The 27140-nt window shown below is 47.6% G+C and overlaps 1 protein-coding gene across 4 annotated transcripts in view; it reads left to right on the top strand.

The window, feature by feature from the left end:
- AGO2 (argonaute RISC catalytic component 2) overlaps nt 1-27140 on the top strand; it is a 517474-nt gene that overhangs the window by 252729 nt on the left and 237605 nt on the right. For all 4 annotated transcript variants that reach the window (XM_069220804.1, XM_069220806.1, XM_069220805.1 and 1 more), the window contains exon 12: nt 17552-17736. In XM_069220804.1, coding sequence (XP_069076905.1) covers nt 17552-17736 — 185 coding nt within the window. The remainder of the gene's footprint in view (nt 1-17551; nt 17737-27140) is intronic.

Raw genomic sequence — 27140 nt, 5'->3', positions numbered from 1 at the left:
TTGGCTACTAACCCCCCAGACCTAAACACGCCCTTAAATTTAGTATTTAAGGGCTACCCTGAACCCTAGAAAATTAGATTCCTGCAAACTACAAGAAGAAGGACTGCCTAGCTGAAAACCCCTGCAGAGGAAGACCAGAAGACGACAACTGCCTTGGCTCCAGAAACTCACCGGCCTGTCTCCTGCCTTCCAAAGAACTCTGCTCCAGCGACGCCTTCCAAGGGACCAGCGACCTCTGAATCCTCTGAGGACTGCCCTGCTTCGAAAAAAGACAAGAAACTCCCGAGGACAGCGGACCTGCTCCAAAAAGACTGCAACTTTGTTTCAAGGAGCAGCTTTAAAGACCCTGCAATCTCCCCGCAAGAAGCGTGAGACTTGCAACACTGCACCCGGCGACCCCGACTCGGCTGGTGGAGAACCAACACCTCAGGGAGGACCCCCGGACTACTCTACGACTGTGAGTACCAAAACCTGTCCCCCCTGAGCCCCCACAGCGCCGCCTGCAGAGGGAATCCCGAGGCTTCCCCTGACCGCGACTCTCTGAAACCTAAGTCCCGACGCCTGGAAAAGACCCTGCACCCGCAGCCCCCAGGACCTGAAGGACCGGACTTTCACTGGAGAAGTGACCCCCAGGAGTCCCTCTCCCTTGCCCAAGTGGAGGTTTCCCCGAGGAAGCCCCCCCGTGCCTGCCTGCAGCGCTGAAGAGATCCGTTGATCTCTCATAGACTAACATTGCAAACCCGACGCTTGTTTCTACGCTGCACCCGGCCGCCCCCGCGCTGCTGAGGGTGAAATTTCTGTGTGGGCTTGTGTCCCCCCCGGTGCCCTACAAAACCCCCCTGGTCTGCCCTCCGAAGACGCGGGTACTTACCTGCAAGCAGACCGGAACCGGGGCACCCCCTTCTCTCCATTCTAGCCTATGCGTTTTGGGCACCACTTTGAACTCTGCACCTGACCGGCCCTGAGCTGCTGGTGTGGTGACTTTGGGGTTGCTCTGAACCCCCAACGGTGGGCTACCTTGGACCAAGAACTGAACCCTGTAAGTGTCTTACTTACCTGGTAAAACTAACAAAAACTTACCTCCCCCAGGAACTGTGAAAATTGCACTGTGTCCACTTTTAAAGTAGCTATTTGTCAATAACTTGAAAAGTATACATGCAATTGAAATAATTCAAAGTTCCTAATGTACTTACCTGCAATACCTTTCGAACAAGATATTACATGTTAAATTTGAACCTGTGGTTCTTAAAATAAACTAAGAAAATATATTTTTCTATAACAAAACCTATTGGCTGGATTTGTCTCTGAATGTGTGTACCTCATTTATTGTCTATGTGTATGTACAACAAATGCTTAACACTACTCCTTGGATAAGCCTACTGCTCGACCACACTACCACAAAATAGAGCATTAGTATTATCTATTTTTACCACTATTTTACCTCTAAGGGGAACCCTTGGACTCTGTGCATGCTATTCCTTACTTTGAAATAGCACATACAGAGCCAACTTCCTACAGGATAGATTCATCACACTCTCTAAAAAAGATGCAGAATCTTATGACCTCATGAAGGGTACCCTGATTGAGGGCTTTGGATTCTCCACTGAGGAGTATAGGATTAGATTCAGGGGGGCTCAAAAATCCTCGAGCCAGACCTGGGTTGACTTTGTAGACTACTCAGTAAAAACACTAGATGGTTGGATTCAAGGCAATGGTGTAAATGATTATGATGGGCTGTACAATTTATTTGTGAAAGAACACCTATTAAGTAATTGTTTCAATGATAAACTGCATCAGCATCTGGTGGACCTAGGACCAATTTCTCCCCAAGAATTGGGAAAGAAGGCGGACCATTGGGTCAAGACTAGGGTGTCCAAAACTTCCACAGGGGGTGACCAAAAGAAAGGGGTCACAAAACCTCCCCAGGGGAAAGGTGGTGAGACAGCCAAAAACAAAAATAGTAAAGAGTCTTCTACAGGCCCCCAAAAACCTGCACAGGAGGGTGGGCCCAGAGCCTCTTCACAAAACAATTCTGGGTACAAGGGTAAAAACTTTGATCCCAAAAAGGCCTGGTGTCGTAACTGTAGTCAGTCTGGACACCAAACTGGAGACAAGGCCTGTCCAAAGAAAGATACCACTTCTAACTCCCATCCAGCTAAAACTGGAATGGCCAGTCTCCAAGTGGGATCAACAGTGTGCCCAGAGCAAATCAGGTGTCACACTGAAGCTACATTAGTCTCTGAGGGTGGGGTGGATTTAGCCACACTGGCTGCCTGGCCCCCTAAGATGCAAAAATACAGGCAGCAGCTCTTAATTAATGGGACAAGTGTAGAGGGCCTGAGGGATACAGGTGCCAGTGTCACCATGGTGACAGAGAAACTGGTTTCCCCTGGCCAATACCTGACTGGACAAACCTATCCAGTCACCAATGCTGACAATCAGACTAAAGTACATCCCATGGCAATGGTAACTTTAGAGTGGGGAGGGGTCAATGGCCTGAAACAGGTGGTGGTCTCCTCAAATATCCCAGTAGACTGTTTGCTTGGAAACGACCTGGAGTCCTCAGCATGGGCTGAGGTAGAACTGAAAACCCATGCAGCCATGCTGGGTATCCCTGAACTGGTGTGTGTCAAGACTAGGGCACAGTGCAAGGCACAGGGTGAAAAAGTAGAGCTGGAGTCTGGAAAAATGGCCCAGCCTACCAAGAGAAAAGGAAAGTCAGCTGGGAAACCAGCTGCAACACAACACCAAAAAGAGAACCTCTCTTCTCAGGAAGAAGTTCTGCCCTCTGAGGGAACTGAGCCTATGGAGCTGGAACCTTATCAGGTTGAGCTCTTGGGCCCAGGGGGACCCTCAAGGGAAGAGTTGTGTAAGGGACAAGAAACCTGTCCCTCTCTTGAAGGCCTTAGGCAGCAAGCTGCTGAAGAGTCCAAAGGCAAGAAAAATGGAACACATACGGTCTATTGGGAAGATGGACTCCTGTACACTGAGGCAAGAGATCCCAAACCTGGTGCCACTAGGAGAGTGGTAGTGCCTCAGGGTTTCAGAGAGTTTATTCTGACCTTAGCCCATGATATCCCCCTTGCTGGGCATTTGGGACAAACCAAGACGTGGGAGAGGTTAGTCAACCACTTCTACTGGCCCAATATGTCCCAGAAGGTTAAGGAGTTTTGCCTCTCCTGCCCCACCTGTCAAGCCAGTGGTAAGACAGGTGGGCATCCAAAGGCCCCCCTCATTCCACTTCCAGTGGTGGGGGTCCCCTTTGAAAGAGTGGGTGTGGACATAGTTGGTCCACTAGAACCTCCCACAGCCTCAGGAAATATGTACATCCTAGTGGTAGTGGATCATGCTACTAAGTATCCTGAAGCTATTCCCCTTAGGTCGACTACTGCCCCTGCAGTAGCCAAGGCCCTCATTGGTATCTTTACCAGAGTGGGTTTCCCTAAGGAGGTGGTTTCTGACAGAGGTACCAACTTCATGTCAGCTTACCTAAAACACATGTGAAATGAGTGTGGAGTGACTTATAAATTCACTACACCATATCATCCACAAACTAATGGCCTTGTTGAGAGATTCAACAAGACATTAAAGGGCATGATCATGGGGCTCCCAGAAAAACTCAAAAGGAGATGGGATGTCCTCCTGCCATGTCTGCTTTTTGCTTACAGAGAGGTGCCTCAGAAGGGAGTAGGATTCTCACCCTTTGAACTTCTGTTTGGCCACCCTGTAAGGGGACCACTTGCTCTTGTTAAAGAAGGCTGGGAGAGACCTCTTCATGAGCCTAAACAAGACATAGTGGACTATGTACTTGGCCTTCGCTCAAGAATGGCTGAGTACATGGAAAAGGCAAGTAAAAACCTTGAGGCCAGCCAACAACTCCAGAAGTTGTGGTATGACCAAAAGGCTGCAGTGGTTGAATTTCAACCAGGGCAGAAAGTCTGGGTTCTGGAGCCTGTGGCTCCCAGGGCACTCCAGGACAAATGGAGTGGCCCTTACCCAGTACTAGAAAGGAAGAGTCAGGTCACCTACCTGGTAGACCTGGGCACAAGCAGGAGCCCCAAGAGGGTGATCCATGTAAACCGCCTTAAGCTCTTCCATGACAGGGCTGATGTAAATCTGTTGATGGTAACAGATGAGGACCAGGAAGCTGAGAGTGAGCCTCTCCCTGATCTCCTCTCATCAGACCCTAAAGATGGCTCAGTAGATGGAGTGATCTACTCAGACACCCTCTCTAGCCAACAGCAAGCTGACTGTAGGAAGGTCCTACAACAGTTTGCTGAACTCTTTTCCCTAACCCCTGGTCAGACACACCTGTGTACCCATGATGTGGACACAGGAGACAGCATGCCTGTCAAAAACAAAATATTTAGACAGTCTGATCAAGTTAAGGAAAGCATCAAGGTGGAAGTCCACAAGATGCTGGAATTGGGAGTAATAGAGGACTCTGACAGCCCCTGGGCTAGCCCAGTGGTCTTAGTCCCCAAACCTCACACCAAAGATGGGAAGAGAGAAATGAGGTTTTGTGTGGACTACAGAGGTCTCAACTCTGTCACCAAGACAGATGCCCATCCCATTCCTAGAGCTGATGAGCTCATAGACAAATTAGGGGCTGCCAAATTCTTAAGTACCTTTGACTTAACAGCAGGGTACTGGCAAATCAAAATGGCCCCTGGAGCAAAAGAAAAGACAGCATTCTCCACACCTGATGGGCATTATCAGTTCACTGTTATGCCCTTTGGTTTAAAGAATGCCCCTGCCACCTTCCAAAGGTTGGTGAATCAAGTCCTTGCTGGGTTGGAATCCTTTAGTGCAGCTTATCTTGATGATATTGCTGTCTTCAGCTCCTCCTGGCAGGATCACCTGGTCCACCTGAAGAAGGTTTTGAAGGCTCTGCAATCTGCAGGCCTCTCTATCAAGGCATCCAAATGCCAGATAGGGCAGGGAACTGTGGTTTACTTGGGACACCTTGTAGGTGGAGGCCAAGTTCAGCCACTCCAACCCAAGATCCAGACTATTCTGGACTGGGTAGCTCCAAAAACCCAGACTCAAGTCAGGGCATTCCTTGGCTTGACTGGGTACTATAGGAGGTTTGTGAAGGAATATGGATCCATTGTGACAGCCCTCACAGAACTCACCTCCAAGAAAATGCCCAAGAAAGCAAACTGGACTGTAGAATGCCAACAGGCCTTTGACACCCTGAAACAAGCTATGTGCACAGCACCAGTTCTAAAAGCTCCAGATTACTCCAAGCAATTCATTGTGCAAACAGATGCCTCTGAACATGGGATAGGGGCAGTTTTGTCCCAAACAAATGATGATGGCCTTGACCAACCTGTTGCTTTCATTAGCAGGAGGTTACTCCCCAGGGAGCAGCGTTGGAGTGCCATTGAGAGGGAGGCCTTTGCTGTGGTTTGGTCCCTGAAGAAGCTGAGACCATACCTCTTTGGTACTCACTTCCTAGTTCAGACTGACCACAGACCTCTCAGATGGCTGATGCAAATGAAAGGTGAAAATCCAAAACTGTTGAGGTGGTCCATCTCCCTACAGGGAATGGACTTTGTAGTGGAACACAGACCTGGGACTGCCCATGCCAATGCAGATGGCCTTTCCAGGTTCTTCCACTTAGAAAATGAAGACTCTCTTGGGAAAGGTTAGTCTCATCCTCTTTCGTTTGGGGGGGGGTTGTGTAAGGAAATGCCTCCTTGGCATGGTTACCCCCTGACTTTTTGCCTTTGCTGATGCTATGTTTTGAATTGAAAGTGTGCTGAGGCCTGCTAACCAGGCCCCAGCACCAGTGTTCTTTCACTAACCTGTACTTTTGATTCCACGATTGGCACACCCTGGCATCCAGATAAGTCCCTTGTAACTGGTACCTCTGGTACCAAGGGCCCTGATGCCAGGGAAGGTCTCTAAGGGCTGCAGCATGTATTATGCCACCCTGGAGACCCCTCACTCAGCACAGACACACTGCTTACCAGCTTGTGTGTGCTAGTGAGAACAAAATGAGTAAGTCGACATGGCACTCCCCTCAGGGTGCCATGCCAGCCTCTCACTGCCTATGCAGTATAGGTAAGACACCCCTCTAGCAGGCCTTACAGCCCTAAGGCAGGGTGCACTATACCATAGGTGAGGGTACCAGTGCATGAGCACTGTGCCCCTACAGTGTCTAAGCAAAACCTTAGACATTGTAAGTGCAGGGTAGCCATAAGAGTATATGGTCTGGGAGTCTGTTTTACACGAACTCCACAGCACCATAATGGCTACACTGAAAACTGGGAAGATTGGTATCAAACTTCTCAGCACAATAAATGCACACTGATGCCAGTGTACATTTTATTGTAAAATGCACCACAGAGGGCACCTTAGAGGTGCCCCCTGAAACTTAACCGACTATCTGTGTAGGCTGACTGGTTCCAGCAGCCTGCCACACTAGAGACATGTTGCTGGCCCCATGGGGAGAGTGCCTTTGTCACTCTGAGGCCAGTAACAAAGCCTGCACTGGGTAGAGATGCTAACACCTCCCCCAGGCAGGAGCTGTAACACCTGGCGGTGAGCCTCAAAGGCTCACCCCTTTGTCACAGCACCGCAGGACACTCCAGCTAGTGGAGTTGCCCGCCCCCTCCGGCCCCGGCCCCCACTTTTGGCGGCAAGGCCGGAGAAAATAATGAGAATAACAAGGAGGAGTCACTGGCCAGTCATGACAGCCCCTAAGGTGTCCTGAGCTGAGGTGACTCTAACTTTTAGAAATCCTCCATCTTGCAGATGGAGGATTCCCCCAATAGGATTAGGGATGTGACCCCCTCCCCTTGGGAGGAGGCACAAAGAGGGTGTACTCACCCTCAGGGCTAGTAGCCATTGGCTACTAACCCCCCAGACCTAAACACGCCCTTAAATTTAGTATTTAAGGGCTCTCCCTGAACCTATAAATTAGATTCCTGCAACTACAAAAAGAAGGACTGCTGAGCTGAAAAACCCCTGCAGAGGAAGAACAGAAGACACCAACTGCCTTGGCCCCAGACTTACCGGCCTGTCTCCTGCCTTCCAAAGAAACCTGCTCCAGCGACGCTTTCCAAGGGACCAGCGACCTCTGAATCCTCTGAGGATTGCCCTGCTTCGAAAAAGACAAGAAACTCCCGAGGACAGCGGCACTGCTCCAAAAGAACTGCAACTTTGTTACAAGGAGCAGATTTAAAGACCCCTGCAACTCCCCGCAAGAAGCGTGAGACTTGCAGCACTGCACCCGGCGACCCCGACTCGACTGGTGGAGAACAACTGTAGGAAGTTGGCTCTGTATGTGCTATTTCAAAGTAAGGAATAGCATGCACAGAGTCCAAGGGTTCCCCTTAGAGGTAAAATAGTGGTAAAAAGAGATAATACTAATGCTCTATTTTGTGGTAGTGTGGTCGAGCAGTAGGCTTATCCAAGGAGTAGTGTTAAGCATTTGTTGTACATACACATAGACAATAAATGAGGTACACACACTCAGAGACAAATCCAGCCAATAGGTTTTGTATAGAAAAATATCTTTTCTTAGTTTATTTTAAGAACCACAGGTTCAAATTTAACATGTAATATCTTGTTTGAAAGGTATTGCAGGTAAGTACATTAGGAACCTTGAATCATTTCAATTGCATGTATACTTTTCAAGTTATTCACAAATAGCTATTTTAAAAGTGGACACAGTGCAATTTTCACAGTTCCTGGGGGAGGTAAGTTTTTGTTAGTTTTACCAGGTAAGTAAGACACTTACAGGGTTCAGTTCTTGGTCCAAGGTAGCCCACCGTTGGGGGTTCAGAGCAACCCCAAAGTTACCACACCAGCAGCTCAGGGCCGGTCAGGTGCAGAGTTCAAAGTGGTGCCCAAAACGCATAGGCTTCAATGGAGAGAAGGGGGTGCCCCGGTTCCAGTCTGCCAGCAGGTAAGTACCCGCGTCTTCGGAGGGCAGACCAGGGGGGTTTTGTAGGGCACCGGGGGGGACACAAGCCCACACAGAAATTTCACCCTCAGCGGCGCGGGGGCGGCCGGGTGCAGTGTTAGAACAAGCGTCGGGTTCGCAATGGAAGTCAATGAGGGATCAAGGGATCTCTTCAGCGCTGCAGGTAGGCAAGGGGGGGCTTCCTCGGGGAAACCTCCACTTGGGCAAGGGAGAGGGACTCCTGGGGGTCACTTCTGCAGTGAAAGTCCGGTCCTTCAGGTCCTGGGGGCTGCGGGTGCAGGGTCTTTTCCAGGTGTCGGGACTTAGGTTTCAGAGAGTCGCGGTCAGGGGAAGCCTCGGGATTCCCTCTGCAGGCGGCGCTGTGGGGGCTCAGGGGGGACAGGTTTTGGTACTCACAGTCGTAGAGTAGTCCGGGGGTCCTCCCTGAGGTGTTGGTTCTCCACCAGCCGAGTCGGGGTCGCCGGGTGCAGTGTTGCAAGTCTCACGCTTCTTGCGGGGAGATTGCAGGGTTCTTTAAAGCTGCTCCTTTGGATAAAGTTGCAGTCTTTTTGGAGCAGGTCCGCTGTCCTCGGGAGTTTCTTGTCGTCGTCGAAGCAGGGCAGTCCTCAGAGGATTCAGAGGTCGCTGGTCCCTTTGGAAGGCGTCGCTGGAGCAGAGTTCTTCGGAAGGCAGGAGACAGGCCGGTGAGTTTCTGGAGCCAAGGCAGTTGTTGTCTTCTGGTCTTCCTCTGCAGGGGTTTTCAGCTAGGCAGTCCTTCTTCTTGTTGTTGCAGGAATCTAATTTCTTAGGTTCAGGGAAGCCCTTAAATACTAAATTTAAGGGTGTGTTTAGGTCTGGGGGGTTAGTAGCCAATGGCTACTAGCCCTGAGGGTGGGTACACCCTCTTTGTGCCTCCTCCCAAGGTGAGGGGGTCACATCCCTAATCCTATTGGGGGAATCCTCCATCTGCAAGATGGAGGATTTCTAAAAGTTAGAGTCACCTCAGCTCAGGACACCTTAGGGGCTGTCCTGACTGGCCAGTGACTCCTCCTTGTTGCTTTCTTTGTTCCCTCCAGCCTTGCCGCCAAAAGTGGGGGCCGTGGCCGGAGGGGGCGGGCAACTCCACTAAGCTGGAGTGCCTTGCTGGGCTGTGACAAAGGGGTGAGCCTTTGAGGCTCACCGCCAGGTGTTACAGCTCCTGCCTGGGGGAGGTGTTAGCATCTCCACCCAGTGCAGGCTTTGTTACTGTCCTCAGAGTGACAAAGGCACTCTCCCCATGGGGCCAGCAACATGTGTCTAGTGTGGCAGGCTGCTGGAACTAGTCAGCCTACACAGACAGTCGGTTAAGTTTCAGGGGGCACCTCTAAGGTGCCCTCTGGGGTGTATTTTGCACTAAAATGTACACTGGCATCAGTGTGCATTTATTGTGCTGAGAAGTTTGATACCAAACTTCCCAGTTTTCAGTGTAGCCATTATGGTGCTGTGGAGTTCGTGTTTGACAAACTCCCAGACCATATACTCTTATGGCTACCCTGCACTTACAATGTCTAAGGTTTTGTTTAGACACTGTAGGGGTACCATGCTCATGCACTGGTACCCTCACCTATGGTATAGTGCACCCTGCCTTAGGGCTGTAAGGCCTGCTAGAGGGGTGACTGACCTATACTTGCATAGGCAGTGAGAGGCTGGCATGGCACCCTGAGGGGAGTGCCATGTCGACTTACTCGTTTTGTTCTTACTAGCACTCACAAGCTGGCAAGCAGTGTGTCTGTGCTGAGTGAGAGGTCTCCAGGGTGGCATAAGACATGCTGCAGCCCTTAGAGACCTTCCTTGGCATCAGGGCCCTTGGTACTAGAAGTACCAGTTACAAGGGACTTATCTGGATGCCAGGGTCTGCCAATTGTGGATACAAAAGTACAGGTTAGGGAAAGAACACTGGTGCTGGGGCCTGGTTAGCAGGCCTCAGCACACTTTCAATTGTAAACATAGCATCAGCAAAGGCAAAAAGTCAGGGGGCAACCATGCCAAGGAGGCATTTCCTTACAACAACCAACTCAGGGAGGACCCTCCGGCGACTCTACGACTGTGAGTAACCAAAGCTGTCCCCCCCTGAGCCCCCACAGCGACGCCTGCAGAGGGAATCCCCAGGCTCCCCCTGACCGCGACTGTCTGAACTCCATTTCCCGACGGCTGGAAAAGACCCTGCACCTGCAGCCCCCAGCCCCTAAAGAAACGGAACTTCTGTGCAGGAGTGAACCCCAGGAGGCCCTCTCCCTTGCCCAGGTGGTGGCTACCCCGAGGAGCCCCCCCCTTGCCTGCCTGCATCGCTGAAGAGACCCCTTGGTCTCCCATTGAAAACTGAAGGAAACCCGACGCGTGTTTGCACACTGCACCCGGCCGCCCCCGCGCTGCTGAGGGTGTACTTTCTGTGCTAGCTTGTGTCCCCCCCGGTGCCCTACAAAACCCCCCTGGTCTGCCCTCCGAAGACGCGGGTACTTACCTGCTGGCAGACTGGAACCGGGGCACCCCCTTCTCTCCATTATAGCCTATGTGTTTTGGGCACCTCTTTGACCTTTGCACCTGACCGGCCCTGAGCTGCTGGTGTGATAACTTTGGGGTTGCTCTGAACCCCCAACGGTGGGCTACCTTGGACCAAAAACTAAAACCTGTAAGTGACTTACTTACCTGTGAAAATTAACAATAACTTACCTCCCCCAGGAACTGTGAAAATTGCACTGTGTCCACTTTTAAAACAGCTTATTGTGTTTTATGTAAAAAGTATTCATGCTAAAGTAATGATTCAAAGTTCCTAGAGTACTTACCTGCAATACCTTTCAAATGAGATATTACATGTAAAATTTGAACCTGTGGTTCTTAAAATAAACTAAGAAAAGATATTTTTCTATAACAAAACCTATTGGCTGGATTTGTCTCTGAGTGTGTGTACCTCATTTATTGTCTATGTGTATGTACAACAAATGCTTAACACTACTCCTTTGATAAGCCTACTGCTCGACCACACTACCTCAAAATAGAGCATTAGTATTATCTCTTTTTGCCACTATCTTACCTCTAAGGGGAACCCTTGGACTCTGTGCATACTATTCCTTACTTTGAAATAGTGCATACAGAGCCAACTTCCTACATCTTCAAACAAGGAGACTGAACCTTGAGGAATTTAGTTTCCACAATCTCTGGCCAAATGTTATTGCTAACAGAAAGGAACATGTATGTGTTATAATCTTTAAAGAATCCTCCTCCAATGATTCAAAGCCTAAGTTCCAAGAAATGGCATCTTTTTTCACCTTTGGTCTTGAAAAAGAAATCCTTTCAACAATCATGAAATCAATTTCACTATTACAGGTAAATCATTTCAAGAAGATTTAAAGGGAATTTATTGAGTAGCCACTGACAGACGAAGATCACAATCATATTTTACAATACAATGTACACTGGCATCAGTGTGCATTTATTGTGCTGAGAAGTTTGATACCAAACTTCCTAGTTTTCAGTGTAGCCATTATGGTGCTGTGGAGTTCGTGACAGACTCCCAGACCATATACTCTTATGGCTACCCTGCACTTACAATGTCTAAGGTTTTGCTTAGACACTGTAGGGGCACAGTGCTCATGCACTGGTGCCCTCACCTATGGTATAGTGCACCCTGCCTTAGGGCTGTAAGGCCTGCTAGATGGGTGACTTATCTATACTGCACAGGCAGTGTGTGGTTGGCATGGCACCCTGAGGGGAGTGCCATGTCGACTTACTCGTTTTGTCCTCACCAGCACACACAAGCTGGCAAGCAGTGTGTCTGTGCTGAGTGAAGGGTCCCCAAGGTGGCATAAGATATGCTGCAGCCCTTCCCTGGCATCAGGGCCCTTGGTACCAGGGGTACCAGTTACAAGGGACTTACCTGGATGCCAGGGTGTGCCAATTGTGTAAACAAAAGTACAGTGAGAGTTAAGTTAGGATTCTGGGAGTTATGGTGTGGTCACACCACCAGCATTGTTTATATAAAGGCCAGGTTAAAACATTCATTTTCAATACATTCAGGTAGTAGTTGAAGGCAGGATGCCGGGGGGGCATTCCCAGTGAGACTTGGATTAAAACTCAGATCACACAGCAACCAAGCACATGAAGCTGTTGCTGGATGGCACATATCCTGTGCAGTCGTGATTAAAAAAAAAAAAAAAAAAAATCTTAAACAGAGAGGTGACACATGCAATGTGTTTAGTGGTGGTAATTTAGAGACTGAATTCCACATTCACCCAGTAGAGGTGGAAATAAGGAAAACAAGCTGATTTGATAAAATGCAGAGTCACAGACAAATCATCTTTAGGGACAGTAAAGTGACTCCACTAACTCAGTTAGGCAATGGGACCTGCAGACTTGTTTAATTTTGTGCTCAGTGGGTTTGGTGTGTTAGAGATCATTCACTATCAGAGTGTTTTCTGTCTTACTGATTATCCATTGCTATCTGTACATGATTGCCACTGGTCTTGCAGTTTTGAGGTTCAGTTAACAGCTAAATAGTAGTACATTTGGACAGTATAACAACTGGTTTCAGATAAAAAACAATCATAGTAATTATACTGTTCTTTTTAACTATAATTTTCTGCACTAAAATCGTAACCCTGGACTTTTTTGCTAATTAATCACACACGTTTTTTTTATGTTTAGACAGCACATTTAATCCGGCATGAGGCCACTTGCAGTGACCAGGTTCAGTTACCAGGTTATAAGTATGCTCCTGATGAGCAGCACGGAAAGTGCAGCCTGTTATGTGATTTCATTGACATAAGCCTTATGCACAGTTCCATGTACTCCATTCCTGTGGGTGATAAGCTGTCAGATAGCTTTAGATTATTCCCTTGTTTCAGTTTATCCAACATTAAGAATCTTGTTTGGAACAGATCGTAAGTGTAGGAAGCTGGCCTGGAGTGTGGTGGGTACCTATGGTACTTACACCTTATACCAGTTTCGGGTGTCCCCTATTAGTGTTGTGTAGGCAGTGTCTAGAAGCCAGGCTCTCTAGAGGTAGCTGTGGATGAGCAGCCAAGGCTTATCTAGGAGACATGCAAAGCTCATGCAATACCACTGTAGTCACAAAGCACTTACACACGAAAGAAAACACTCAGTTGTGCAAAAATAAAGGTGCTTTATTTTTGGAACAAATCACCACAAATTACTAGACAGGTGACCCACCCTTAAGAGTTAAGTAATACACTGAATATATACACTAGTAATCAGAAATGGGCATAGAAAAGGTTAGAAAACAGTGCAAACAGGAATAACCCATAGTGACCCTAGGGCAAGCACAAACCATACACTAAAAAAGTGGAATGCGAACAAGGTACCCCCACCCAAGTAAGTAAGATGTGTAGAGGGAAGCTGGGGGTATTAGAAAACTACAAAGGTAAGTAACACAGTACCCCCCAGCGACCAGGAATGCAGGAGTAAAACACTGGATTTTCCCCAAACCACCCAAAAGGAGGAAAAGAAAAGAAAAAGAAGACATCCAGAGAAGGCTGCAAGAAAACCAGGTGTAGATTCCTGAAGAAAGAACACCTGTGGAGAGAGGGGACCAAGTCCAGATGGCACAACAGAGTCCAGTAGGGGCAGGAAACCCTACCCACCACACTGAAGATGCAGGAGTTGGTTGATGGTGAAGAACAGGTCAGCACTGTAGCCCAGAAACCGGAGAAGAGTTTTTGATGGATGCAGATAGAATCCCACGCTGGAAGGAAGATTGTATTCGTGTGTCTGTGCAGGAATTCGACCAACAAACCTTGGCAAAGGCAAATTCGCGGTGTGACGAAAAGAGGTGCTACTGGTGACCAGAAAGGTCCAAGAGGGGAGTCACAGGGGGCCCTCCATGTCGCAGAAGGCCCACAGGAGAAGAGGCAGCACCCACAAGTGTCCCACAGGACAGGGACACAGAAGTCGCTGAAGCAGCCCACGCAGCACCACAAAAGTTGCTCCCACGTCACCCGAGAACCACGCAGAGGCCCAGGAGTTGCAGGAGGGAGTGAGTGCTGGGGGCTGGAGCTACACATCGCCTGAAGTTCCCCGTGGAGGTGAAGCAAACCAGCCTTGGCAGCTGCAAAGGACGCGGTGCACAGGAGTTCGGTTTTGCATGGAGTGGAAAGGACTTACGACCACCAAAGTGTGACAGCTGGCAGAGAGGATCAAGGGAGACTCTCCGGACCACCACCCGTGATGCAGGTCCCATGCCACTCTTGATGAGGGGAGATCCACGCAGCCGGTCGTCATTGCAGCCAGGTACCTCTAGTTACAGGGGAGTGATGCCTTCACCCCAAGGGAGATTTCTTCTTCTTGTGCAGGCTGAGAAGTAGCAGTCTTCTGAGGATGCACGGCCGGGGAAATCTTGCAAAACTGGCAGGAAGTCTGGATACAACGTTGCAGAAGAGTCGTCCTTGTGGATCTGCAGCTTATAGGTTCCTGTAGGGTCCAGTCGCGGTTCGGGAGGCCAGAAGTCGGAGCAGAACTTGCAGAGGAGTCCTGCTGGAATCTTGCATGCCGAATCTGTGGACCCACCCCAGAAGAAGACCCTAAATAGCACTGAAAGGAGGATTGGTCATGTAACCAGGTAAGCACCTATCAAGAGGAGGCTCTGATGACACCTGCCTGACTTGGCAACTTGGATGCTCCCAGAGTTCCCTTTCAACCTTGGAATGAAGTGGCAGAACCCAGGGACCGTCGGGAGGTGCTCTAAGCACCACCCCTGGGGTGGTGATGGACAGGGGAGTGGTCACTCACCTTTCCATTGTCCAGTTTCGCGCCAGAGAAGGGACTGGGGGGGTCTCTAAACCAGTGTAAACTGCTTTATGCAAGGAGTGCACCAAATGTGCCCTTCGAAGCATTGGGAGAGTACCCCTCCCAAGCCTGTAACACCTATTCCCAAAGGGGAAGGGTGTAGCACCCCTCTCCCAACAGAAATCATTTGTTCTGCCTTTCTGGGCTTGAGCATCTCAAGCTACAGGAGGGCAGAAACCTGTCTGAGGGATGGCAGCTGCAGGGCTGCCCGGAAAAACCCTGTAAGACTGGTAATAGCCATGTTGGGGATCCTCTAAGGAGCCCCAAATTGCATAGGATCACACTTCCAATACTTGCAACAGTATTTGGGTATGATTGCGACATGTTTGATACCAAACATGCCCAGGTTCGGAATTACCATTATGTGGCTGTACAGAGGTAGTGACCTATGTCCAGTACATATATAAAATGGCGTCCTCACACTCCAAAGTCCAGTAAAATGGGTCTAGAGTTCGTGGGAGCATCTCTCCTAGTGCATGGGTGCCCTCACACACAGTTTCCTGCATTCTGCCATCTGGGCTGAGGTTTTCTACCATAGGGGTGACTTATAGTGACCTGGTGCAGTGACCTGTAGTGAACACGGGTGCATGCACCCAGTTTACACATACTGCAATTGCAGTCCTGCAGCATCCTTTGCATGGGCTCCCACTGGGTGGCAGCATAAGTGCTGCAGCTCATAGGGATCCCCTGGAGCCCCACATAGGTACCATATATTAGGGACTTACATGGGGGCACCATATGCCAATTGTGGGGGTAAAAGGTAACCAGCAACCAAATTTAGAGTAGAGAGCACAGTCACTGGGGTCCTGGTTAGCAGGATCCCAGTGAACACAGTCAAACACACTGACAAACAGGTCAAAAGTGAGGGTAACCAAGCTAGAAAGAGGCTACTTTCCTACAATAAGTGTGAATGTGAGATTACTGATCTTCTGGTACCTCAAAATGAAAACTTGCTGGAATAATTTCATTAAAGATTAGAACTGTAGATGAACAGTCTAGCGCCTCAATTAAACCTATAGCCTTCTAAACTAAGTAAAAGTAAAATCCTGATAAGAGTATACCACGTGTTACCAAAGCTGGGAAGTTACATTTATTTCTATGGATATCCTGCTCTCCATAGAGTGTGGGAACCCTATTCAACTGTCTACTTTGACATTGAATGCTGCTTGTGCGCAAGGCAAATTATTTCTCAGGTAAGTAGCTTCTGAATGAAGCTTTCTGGTGCTGCCTTGAAATAGGTATGATTCTAGAGTGTATTCCTTCCCAGCAGTGGTGGTTAACACAACTGTTTAGGAGCCCTATATAACTTAAGCTATAAAGTCATCCTTTCTTCTCAAATTACAACACATTGATGTACCAAACAAAAGTGCCCCTCCATGTTGCATTCGTGAGCTTGGCAGTATCTTTGCATAATACTTACAAAACTCTACACCCTGAGTAGCCACACACACAATTCAAATCCACATTAGCCATTGTGGGGGCCCAGCATGGTGAGATTCACCGTTTGTTTCAATATACGCAAAGTTAGAATTGTCTTTATAAATTCATCCTTGATTTTTCTAGTTATTGTGTTCAGTATGTTTTATTTGTTACGTCTGTTTACCCAGGCTCTTTTCATTTCTTGTAAACAATGCCAGAGCCTCCCCCATCTGATTTCCCACAGCCTGCTTCCTGGCTATTGCGTTCTGCACTATAGTTACAATCTCATCATCTTTTCTCAGATTTGTCCCATTTTTTGAAGTAATGAGCAGTTTGTGAGTGACTCCTATTGATTACAAGTTCATGTAACAGCACCTTTCTTAAACATGGAGATGCAAATTCACATCAAATATGCATGAGTGTTTTTTTCTAATAACATCATGCCTGTTCCCAGTAGAACATTTTTCCCAAATATATGTTTTATAATTCAGTCATTCAGTTTGTGAAAAACAATGTTGAGATAATGTATCTAGATTAAGTGTTGCTCTGGTCTGAGCCTACCTATATGGAAGTACCTCTCTGCTAGACCGGGATGAAGGCGTATGTGAATTTTTAACTTCACAGTGGTTTCAACGAATATTCCTCCAAGAAATGAGCTGTTCTTGACAAGTCATGGACTTAAGTGTAAGATGTAACTTGTTTCTCCTCTGGGTGAACCTGACTGGCAGCATCAGTCACCTTAAAAAGTTTCATACTTGCCCACCTTGTGTCACCCCTTCGAATAGTTGTAATGTTCTCAAGGTGATCTATTCCTATTGATATTTAGTATGATATTCGGATCACTCCAAACTATTTACATATGTTCTACCGAATCATGACCTTACAGAAATACTAACATGTAAATTTAAAAGGAATAGTTTCTGTAACTTAGGGTAATCAAAGTTGGCTCTATAAGTATTTATAAGACATTGTATTTTAGATTTTGCCCTTTCACAGTAGCAAATCCCCCCGCATCAGTCAGTCAGCAACTGAAAGCAGTGGATTTCTATCCCATTGTGTTCATTGTTCTGGAGCCCGAGGCGCAAGCTGTAGCGTATTGACAAATTCCCTCACCCTGTGGTATCAAAAGGTTTCCTTTGTTCTGTTGATATATGCAGTTATCTTCTTGTTCTTCACAATGCGTGCAACCCGTTTACTTTCCAGATGAAGCATCTAAGCTAATGTTTTCTATCATTACAAGGACTGATGTGTTGATGTGATGGTGGAACACCTGACACTCAAGTCCTCAAAGCTTCACTGATCTAGAATAATATAGTTTTAAGCAAAAGTGTTTGCTTCGTCTGTTATGCTGACCCTTTCCAATTAATGCACATCTTTTAGATCTTTTACAGAACAATTGAGAAAGATTTCGCGAGATGCTGGAATGCCCATCCAGGGCCAACCTTGTTTCTGTAAATATGCACAGGGAGCAGATAGTGTGGAACCCATGTTCAGACATCTAAAGAATACATATTCTGGTCTACAGCTGGTGGTTGTGATTCTTCCTGGGAAAACACCCGTTTATGGTCAGTTTATATTGCAAATCTCCTTGTGTTGCATAAGTGATATTTGTGTAGGAAGTGTTGGAAGTACTATCTAGCAAAAAAAATATTGCTTGCATCCTTTTAAACCATGAGCAATACTTTGTGTAATCCCCAGTGGGGCTTATGATCTAGAAACATGCTCATTTTTTTTAGCCAATTTCTACCACCCGTATTCTGTAGTTGAACCTTACACTATCAGAACGATTTGTAATCCCCTCTTCTGGAAGTAATCCATTTCTCTTTTTGAAGCCTTCAATTGAATGGTTTAAGTACTCATTCTATTTTTAAAAGCATATGTCTGTTACAGTGTTTAATCCATTGTTAGTAGCTCTACTACAAGTAAAGGTATTAACTCAAAATTACATATTCTAATTCATCTCTTTTTAAGTTAACTATTCGTAATGAATTTGTTAGAAAAACAACTTGCCTAGTTGAAAGTGTTCATATTTGAAATATCCTAAGTATATTAAGCCTTCACAGATGAGAAAGCCATCAGTCCACTGGACAAAGGGGGCACACTGCCTTCTCACGATGTACACCATGGGCAGAAGAATTGCTGCCTGCAAAGGGAGTCAGGCGGTTAGAGCAAGTTGCAGCTAACGCTGATGGGAGGTGTTGCAGCATTAATCTTTTCTTAAATTGCATCTTGTGCATTATTCCTCCACCTAGTTGTTGGGTCTGGAATTCTCCTCTGTTTTGTAGTCCTTCTCTTTTGATTTTTTGTTTGTTGGTGGGCATCGCGGGAACCACCATTTGGTGTCCCCTTGTGACGTGGTTCTTCTTCCTTCGGATGTTCCCACCTTTGGTCGCCATCTTCAGATTATTTTTTTCCACTGTTGGATCTTGATGTTTTCAGAGAGGTCTCCAGCACGGAGGAAAAATATTAGAAGAAGTTGGAAGATTTTCGGTGCGAAATTAATCTAACTGGGACAGATCGTCGACATGGAGCTGCCGAAGAGGGAAGTTACAGAGAGCACGTTTCTTTTTCAACCGATGGAGCAGTGAAAATGGAAAAGATATGTTCGATGGCATCTGTCGCCGTAGATACGCATGTTCTGCAATAGCTCGCCATCTGGTGTTGGGCCGGAGTGTTACAAGTTGTTTTTCTTCGAAGAAGTCTTTCGAGTCACGGGACCGAGTGACTCCTCCTTTTGTCTCCATTGCGCATGGGCGTCGACTCCATCCTCGATTGTTTTTTTTCCGCCATCGGGTTCGGACGTGTTCCTGTCGCTCCGAGTTTCGGAACAGAAAAAATAGTTAATTTCGGAAGATTTTCGTCGGTATTGTTGCGTTCGGGATCGGCGTACTTACATTCAACACCGCATCTAAGATCGAAGAGCTCCGGTACCCTTCGGGATAGTTTTTCGATCCTCCGTCGGGGCCTGGTCGGCCCGACCGCGTGCTGAGGAACGCCGATGGAACGGACCCCTTTCCGTTTCTGCCCCAAATGCCACAATAAATACCCCTACACAGACCAACACTTGGTCTGCAACCTGTGCCTGTCACCTGAGCACAGCGAAGACACCTGCGAGGCCTGTCGTGCGTTCCGGTCCCGAAAAACACTCCGAGACCGTCGAGCCAGAAGACTTCAAATGGCGTCCGCACCGACAGCCCGACGGGAGTTCGAGGAACAGGAAGAGGAAGGTACCTTCTCGATCCAAGACTCAGACTCCGAAGGATTCGACGATACACAAACCGTGAGTAAGACGTCGAAAACCACACAAAGAAACATTTACAAGGCCCAGGGGACGCCACTGCCACCAGGCCATGGCTCAACCCATAAAATCGGTGACCGACCGTCGGCACCGAAAAAGGCCCAAACGGTGCCGAGATCGTCCGACTCCGGTCGAGACACCGGCACGCAGCCTTCTCGGGACCGAGAAAGTGCTGGAGACAAGCCTCGACACCGAGATGCCGGTGTGGACACGGCTCGACGCCGAGACAGCGGCACCGAAACAGATCGACGCCGAGAGGTTTCGGCCCCGAAAAGGAAAAAAGTCACCTCGGAGCCGAAAAAACACGCAGACAAAGTTTCGATGCCGAAACAAACTGCAAGCGACCCAGCTTCAGGCTCTTATACAGAAGAGCACTCGCTAACCTCCCAAATGCAGAAGCATAGGTTTGAGGAAGAGCTACAAGCAACTGATGCGGACCATACGCAAAAGCGTATCTTCATTCAGCAGGGGACAGGGAAAATAAGCACCCTTCCCCCCATTAGGAGAAAGAGAAGGTTGGAGTTCCAGACGGAACAAGCACCACAACCAAAAGTGGTGAAAAGAGTTACACCACCACCCTCTCCTCCGCCCGTGATTAACGTTTCACCAGCACAAACGCCATCACACTCCCCAGCTCACACCACCATGAGCCAGGGTGACCAAGACCAGGACGCATGGGACCTATACGACGCCCCAGTGTCAGATAACAGCCCAGAGGCATATCCTACAAAACCATCTCCACCAGAAGACAGCACCGCGTACTCTCAGGTGGTGGCTAGAGCAGCACAATTTCACAACGTAAGCCTCCACTCAGAACAGGTCGAGGATGATTTCTTGTTCAACACACTCTCCTCCACCCACAGCTCCTACCAAAGCCTGCCTATGCTCCCTGGTATGCTCCGGCACGCAAAAGACATATTTAAGGACCCGGTCAAAAGTAGGGCAATCACACCAAGGGTGGAAAAAAAGTATAAGCCGCCTCCTACGGACCCGGCTTTCATCACAACACAGCTGCCACCAGACTCTGTTGTTGTAGGAGCAGCTAGAAAAAGGGCCAACTCTCACACATCTGGAGATGCACCACCCCCAGATAAAGAAAGCCGCAAGTTTGATGCAGCTGGTAAGAGAGTCGCAGCACAAGCTGCAAACCAGTGGCGCATCGCGAACTCCCAGGCACTACTTGCGCGCTATGACAGAGCCCACTGGGACGAGATGCAACATCTCATTGAACATCTGCCCAAAGACTTCCAAAATAGGGCAAAACAATTGGTTGAGGAGGGACAGGCCATCTCCAACAACCAGATCCGCTCCTCCATGGACGCTGCAGATACAGCTGCACGGACAATTAATACATCTATAACTATCAGAAGGCATGCATGGCTCCGAACGTCTGGATTTAAACCAGAGATTCAACAAGCAGTTCTCAATATGCCTTTTAATGAAAAAGAACTGTTCGGTCCAGAAGTGGACACAGCAATTGAGAAACTCAAAAAAGATACGGACACTGCCAAAGCCATGGGCGCACTCTACTCCCCGCAGAGCAGAGGGAATTACAGCTCATTCCGTAAAACGCCCTTTCGAGGGGGGTTTCGGGGTCAAAGCACACAAGCCAGCACCTCACAAGCCACACCGTCCAGTTACCAAGGACAGTATAGAGGAGGTTTTCGGGGACAATATAGAGGAGGGCAATTCCCTAGAAATAGAGGAAGATTCCAAAGCCCCAAAACCCCTACTACTAAACAGTGACTCACATGTCACTCACCCCCTCCACACAACACCAGTGGGGGGACGAATAGGTCATTATTACAGAGCATGGGAGAAAATCACTACAGACACTTGGGTTCTAGCAATTATCCAACATGGTTACTGCATAGAATTTCTACAGTTCCCTCCAAACATACCACCAAAAGCACAAAATTTAACAACACACCATTCCAATCTCCTAGAGATAGAAGTGCAGGCACTATTGCAAAAGAATGCAATCGAATTAGTGCCAAACACACAAATAAACACAGGAGTTTACTCACTGTACTTTCTGATACCAAAGAAGGACAAAACACTGAGACCAATCCTAGACCTCAGAGTAGTCAACACTTTCATCAAATCAGACCACTTCCACATGGTCACACTACAAGAAGTATTGCCATTGCTAAAGCTGCACGACTACATGGCAACTTTAGACCTCAAGGATGCTTATTTCCATATACCAATACACCCATCGCACAGGAAATACCTAAGGTTTGTATTCAAAGGAATACATTACCAATTCAAGGTACTGCCTTTCGGATTAACAACCGCACCAAGAGTCTTTACCAAATGTCTAGCGGTAGTCGCTGCACACATCAGAAGACAGCAAATACATGTGTTCCCATATCTAGACGACTGGCTAATCAAGGCCCATTCGTTAATAGAGTGCTCAAATCACACGAATCATATCATACAAACCCTCTTCAAACTAGGGTTCACCGTCAATTTCACAAAATCCAAAATTCTGCCACGCAAGGTACAACAATACCTGGGAGCCATAATAGACACATCAAAAGGAGTAGCCACTCCAAGTCCACAAAGAATTCAAAATTTCAACACCATCATACAACGCATGTATCCAACACAAAAGATACAAGCAAAGATGGTATTACAACTCCTAGGCATGATGTCATCATGCATAGCCATTGTCCCAAACGCAAGACTGCACATGAGGCCCTTACAACAATGCCTAGCATCACAGTGGTCTCAAGCACAGGGTCACCTTCTAGATCTGGTGTTAATAGACCGCCAAACTTACCTCTCGCTTCTGTGGTGGAACAACATAAATTTAAACAAGGGGCGGCCTTTCCAAGACCCAGTGCCACAATACGTAATAACAACAGATGCTTCCATGACAGGGTGGGGAGCACACCTCGATCAACACAGCATACAAGGACAATGGAACGTACATCAAACAAAACTGCATATCAATCACCTAGAACTTCTTGCAGTTTTTCAAGCACTAAAAGCTTTCCAACCAATAATAGTTCACAAATACATTCTCGTCAAAACAGACAACATGACAACAATGTATTATCTAAACAAGCAGGGAGGGACGCACTCCACGCAGTTAAGCCTGTTAGCACAAAAAATTTGGCATTGGGCAATTCACAACCAAATTCGCCTAATTGCACAGTTTATACCAGGGATACAAAATCAACTCGCAGACAATCTCTCTCGAGATCACCAACAGGTCCACGAATGGGAAATTCACCCCCAAATACTGAACACTTATTTCAAACTCTGGGGAACACCTCAGATAGACTTGTTTGCGACAAGGGAGAACGCAAAATGCCAAAACTTCGCATCCAGATACCCACACAAACAATCCCAAGGCAATGCCCTATGGATGAACTGGTCAGGGATATTTGCTTACGCTTTTCCTCCTCTCCCTCTCCTTCCTTACCTGGTAAACAAACTCAGTCAAAGCAAACTCAAACTCATATTGATAGCACCAACTTGGGCAAGGCAACCCTGGTACACAACGCTGCTAGACCTATCAGTGGTACCCTGCATCAAATTGCCCAACAGGCCAGATCTGTTGACACAGCACAACCAAAAGATCAGACACCCAGATCCAGCATCGCTGAATCTAGCAATCTGGCTCCTGAAATCCTAGAATTCGGGCACTTACAACTTACCCAAGAATGTATGGAAGTCATAAAACAAGCAAGAAGGCCATCCACCAGGCACTGCTATGCAAGTAAATGGAAGAGGTTTGTTTGCTACTGCCATATTAATCAAATACAACCATTACACACAACTCCAGAACATGTAGTGGGTTACTTGCTTCACTTACAAAAATCTAACCTAGCTTTCTCTTCCATTAAGATTCACCTTGCAGCAATATCTGCATACCTGCAGACTACCTATTCAACTTCCCTATATAAAATACCAGTCATTAAAGCATTCATGGAGGGCCTTAGGAGAATTATACCACCAAGAACACTACCTGTTCCTTCATGGAACCTAAATGTTGTCCTAACTAGACTTATGGGTCCACCTTTTGAACCCATGCACTCCTGCGACATACAGTTCCTAACCTGGAAGGTGGCATTTCTCATCGCCATTACTTCCCTGAGAAGAGTAAGCGAGATTCAGGCGTTTACTATACAGGAACCTTTTATACAACTACACAAAAATAAAGTCGTCCTAAGGACCAATCCTAAATTTTTGCCAAAGGTTATTTCACCGTTCCATCTAAATCAAACAGTGGAACTTCCGGTGTTCTTTCCACAGCCAGATACCGTAGCTGAAAGGGCACTACATACATTAGATGTCAAAAGAGCATTAATGTATTACATTGACAGAACAAAGAACATCAGAAAGACTAAACAACTCTTTATTGCATTTCAAAAACCTCATGCAGGAAACCCAATTTCGAAACAAGGTATAGCCAGATGGATAGTTAAATGCATCCAAATCTGCTACCTTAAAGCTAAACGACAGCTGCCCATTACACCAAGGGCACACTCAACCAGAAAGAAAGGTGCTACCATGGCCTTTCTAGGAAACATCCCAATGCAAGAAATATGTAAGGCAGCCACATGGTCTACGCCTCACACATTCACCAAGCACTACTGTGTAGACGTGTTATCCGCACAACAAGCCACAGTAGGTCAAGCTGTATTAAGGACATTATTTCAGACTACTTCCACTCCTACAGGCTGATCCACCGCTTTTGGGGAAATAACTGCTTACTAGTCTATTGCAGAACATGCGTATCTACGGCGACAGATGCCATCGAACTGAAAATGTCACTTACCCAGTGTACATCTGTTCGTGGCATCAGTCGCAGTAGATTCGCATGTGCCCACCCGCCTCCCCGGGAGCCTGTAGCAGTTTGGAAGTTACCTTCAATTATTTATATATGTATCATCTCAACCTTAAATAAGTGCATACTTAGTCACTCCATTGCATGGGCACTATTACTACAATTCAACTCCTACCTCACCCTCTGCGGGGAAAAACAATCGAGGATGGAGTCGACGCCCATGCGCAATGGAGACAAAAGGAGGAGTCACTCGGTCCCGTGACTCGAAAGACTTCTTCGAAGAAAAACAACTTGTAACACTCCGGCCCAACACCAGATGGCGAGCTATTGCAGAACATGCGAATCTACTGCGACTGATGCCACGAACAGATGTACACTGGGTAAGTGACATTTTCATTACTTGGGTGTCCAAGAAAGGGATTATGGTAGAAAAGCACAAGAGAAATGACAGTTAAAAAATAACTAACTCATCTCTTACAAGAAGGTCTTATGTATGCGTCCTTAAAGGTTCATTTAGCAGCAATAGTGGGTGGAATACACAAGGGGATAAATAGGAAGAAAGTTCCTAGAAAGAGCAAAAAGCATAGCTCCTCCCAGTAGAATGCCAACACCCACATTGAATCTAAATGTGGTACTAACTCAACTCATGAAAGCACATTTTGAGCCATTACACGCAGCTACTTTTCGGAGGCTAACTTTAAAAACTGCCTTTTTAGTAGCCATTTCCTCACTACACCATTACACAGAGGGAGTTACAAGCACTCACAATGCAGGAACCATATTTTCAAATCACAAGGACAGTTCCTACCAAAGATGGTGTCTGTTTCATATCAATCAAAGTATACAGATACCAAGCTTTTTTCAAAATCATAAGATCCATGCTGAAGGAACTTTGCATACATTGGATGGAAGGTGTTTGATCATTTACTATATTGAAAAGACAAAGCCTTTGCAGAAAACTCAACAACTATGTGCCATTTGCCAATAGTTATTTGGGAAAACCAGTAACTAAGAAGACAATAGCAAAATGGATTTTGCAAACAATTCAGTTGTGCCATTCAAATGCGGGAGAAACCTTGCTGAGGGCACCAAAGGCACACACTACACAGAAGAAAGGAGCAAGCAAATACTCGACTGCAGGAAATCTGCATGGCAGCAACACGGTCAGCAGTACTCATGTTTACAAGACATTATTGTATTGATATCCAAGTGAACAGAGAAGCCCATGTAGGTGAGCGGCTTCTACAACATCTATTTACAAATCACTGCCCATCTTCAACCCAGCCACCACAGGAGTACGTAAAGTTTCTTACGTGTAGGTGTAGTCTTGCAGCTTGAAGAATGTTCTGGGTTCACAGGCGACCCGCCCACCTCCACCAAGAAGATGGAAGTAAGGGGAGAAAAAAAAAGAATCTGAAGATGGCAACCAAAGGTGGGAATGTCTGGAGGAAGAAGGGCGACTTCACAAGGTGACACCAAATGGTGGTTAAGTCGACTCCACCATCAAACAAAAAATCAAGGGGGTGTGGCTTGAGGAGCCAACATGGCGGATGTCTGATAGAGGAGCTCAGCTACGCCACTAAGGTATCCTGAGTGAAGTGACTGACACACAGGGATAAACTGGCAAAAGGCAGTGTGTAAGGAAAGCTGAGGAGCTGTGACATCAGGCGCTGGCTCCCGTTTTTTTCCCCCGGTGACCACTAGTGGCTGAGGTGGTGAGGAGCGGTGGCACCCCGGGCATGGAGAGGTGGGAATGTATTGGATCCAAAGATTGACCCAAGCGGAGCGAGTGGCTCTCATGGAGAGAAGACCATGTGGGGCTTCAGAGCGTGCTGTAACTGCGGGAGATCCCCTGCTGGGGCAGCTGGATGCGGGAGGCTCCCTGAGGTGCCTGCAGATCGGGCTCTCTGGCTGGAGGGTGGTCGCAGGTGTGGCCAGCTGCTGGACCCATCGCAGTGGCTCTCTGGAAGCAGGGCTGCTGCGTGGGGAGGGGAAGTTTAGAGAGGGGGGAGAATATATGTCCAGGGCCTGCTCCGGCACGTCCGGTGATACTGCTGCCCTGGCCCACTCTTTCGACGGCACGCTGTTGACTATCTGCAGTCATGGCACCGGACACCGTAGTGCAGCCGTTGGACGTGCCCTACTGAGCAGGTATGATTTGTAGCGGTTATGTGTGTTGCGCGCCCCCCCCCCCCCCCCCCCCCCCCCTTGCCTGCTGTAAGGAAATGCCTCCTTGGCATGGTTGCCCCCTGACTTTTTGCCTTTGCTGATGCTATGTTTACAATTGAAAGTGTGCTGAGGCCTGCTAACCAGGCCCCAGCACCAGTGTTCTTTCCCTAACCTGTACTTTTGTATCCACAATTGGCAGACCCTGGCATCCAGATAAGTCCCTTGTAACTGGTACTTCTAGTACCAAGGGCCCTGATGCCAAGGAAGGTCTCTAAGGGCTGCAGCATGTCTTATGCCACCCTGGAGACCTCTCACTCAGCACAGACACACTGCTTGCCAGCTTGTGTGTGCTAGTGAGGACAAAACGAGTAAGTCGACATGACACTCCCCTCAGGGTGCCATGCCAGCCTCTCACTGCCTATGCAGTATAGGTAAGCCACCCCTCTAGCAGGCCTTACAGCCCTAAGGCAGGGTGCACTATACCATAGGTGAGGGTACCAGTGCATGAGCATGGTACCCCTACAGTGTCTAAACAAAACCTTAGACATTGTAAGTGCAGGGTAGCCATAAGAGTATATGGTCTGGGAGTCTGTCAAACACGAACTCCACAGCACCATAATGGCTACACTGAAAACTGGGAAGTTTGGTATCAAACTTCTCAGCACAATAAATGCACACTGATGCCAGTGTACATTTTATTG

Source organism: Pleurodeles waltl, chromosome 2_2 (assembly GCF_031143425.1).
Source record: "Pleurodeles waltl isolate 20211129_DDA chromosome 2_2, aPleWal1.hap1.20221129, whole genome shotgun sequence".
NCBI lineage: Eukaryota > Metazoa > Chordata > Amphibia > Caudata > Salamandridae > Pleurodeles > Pleurodeles waltl.
Note: the sequence above shows the minus strand (reverse complement) of the source record. Positions and strands in the feature narration are given on the sequence as shown.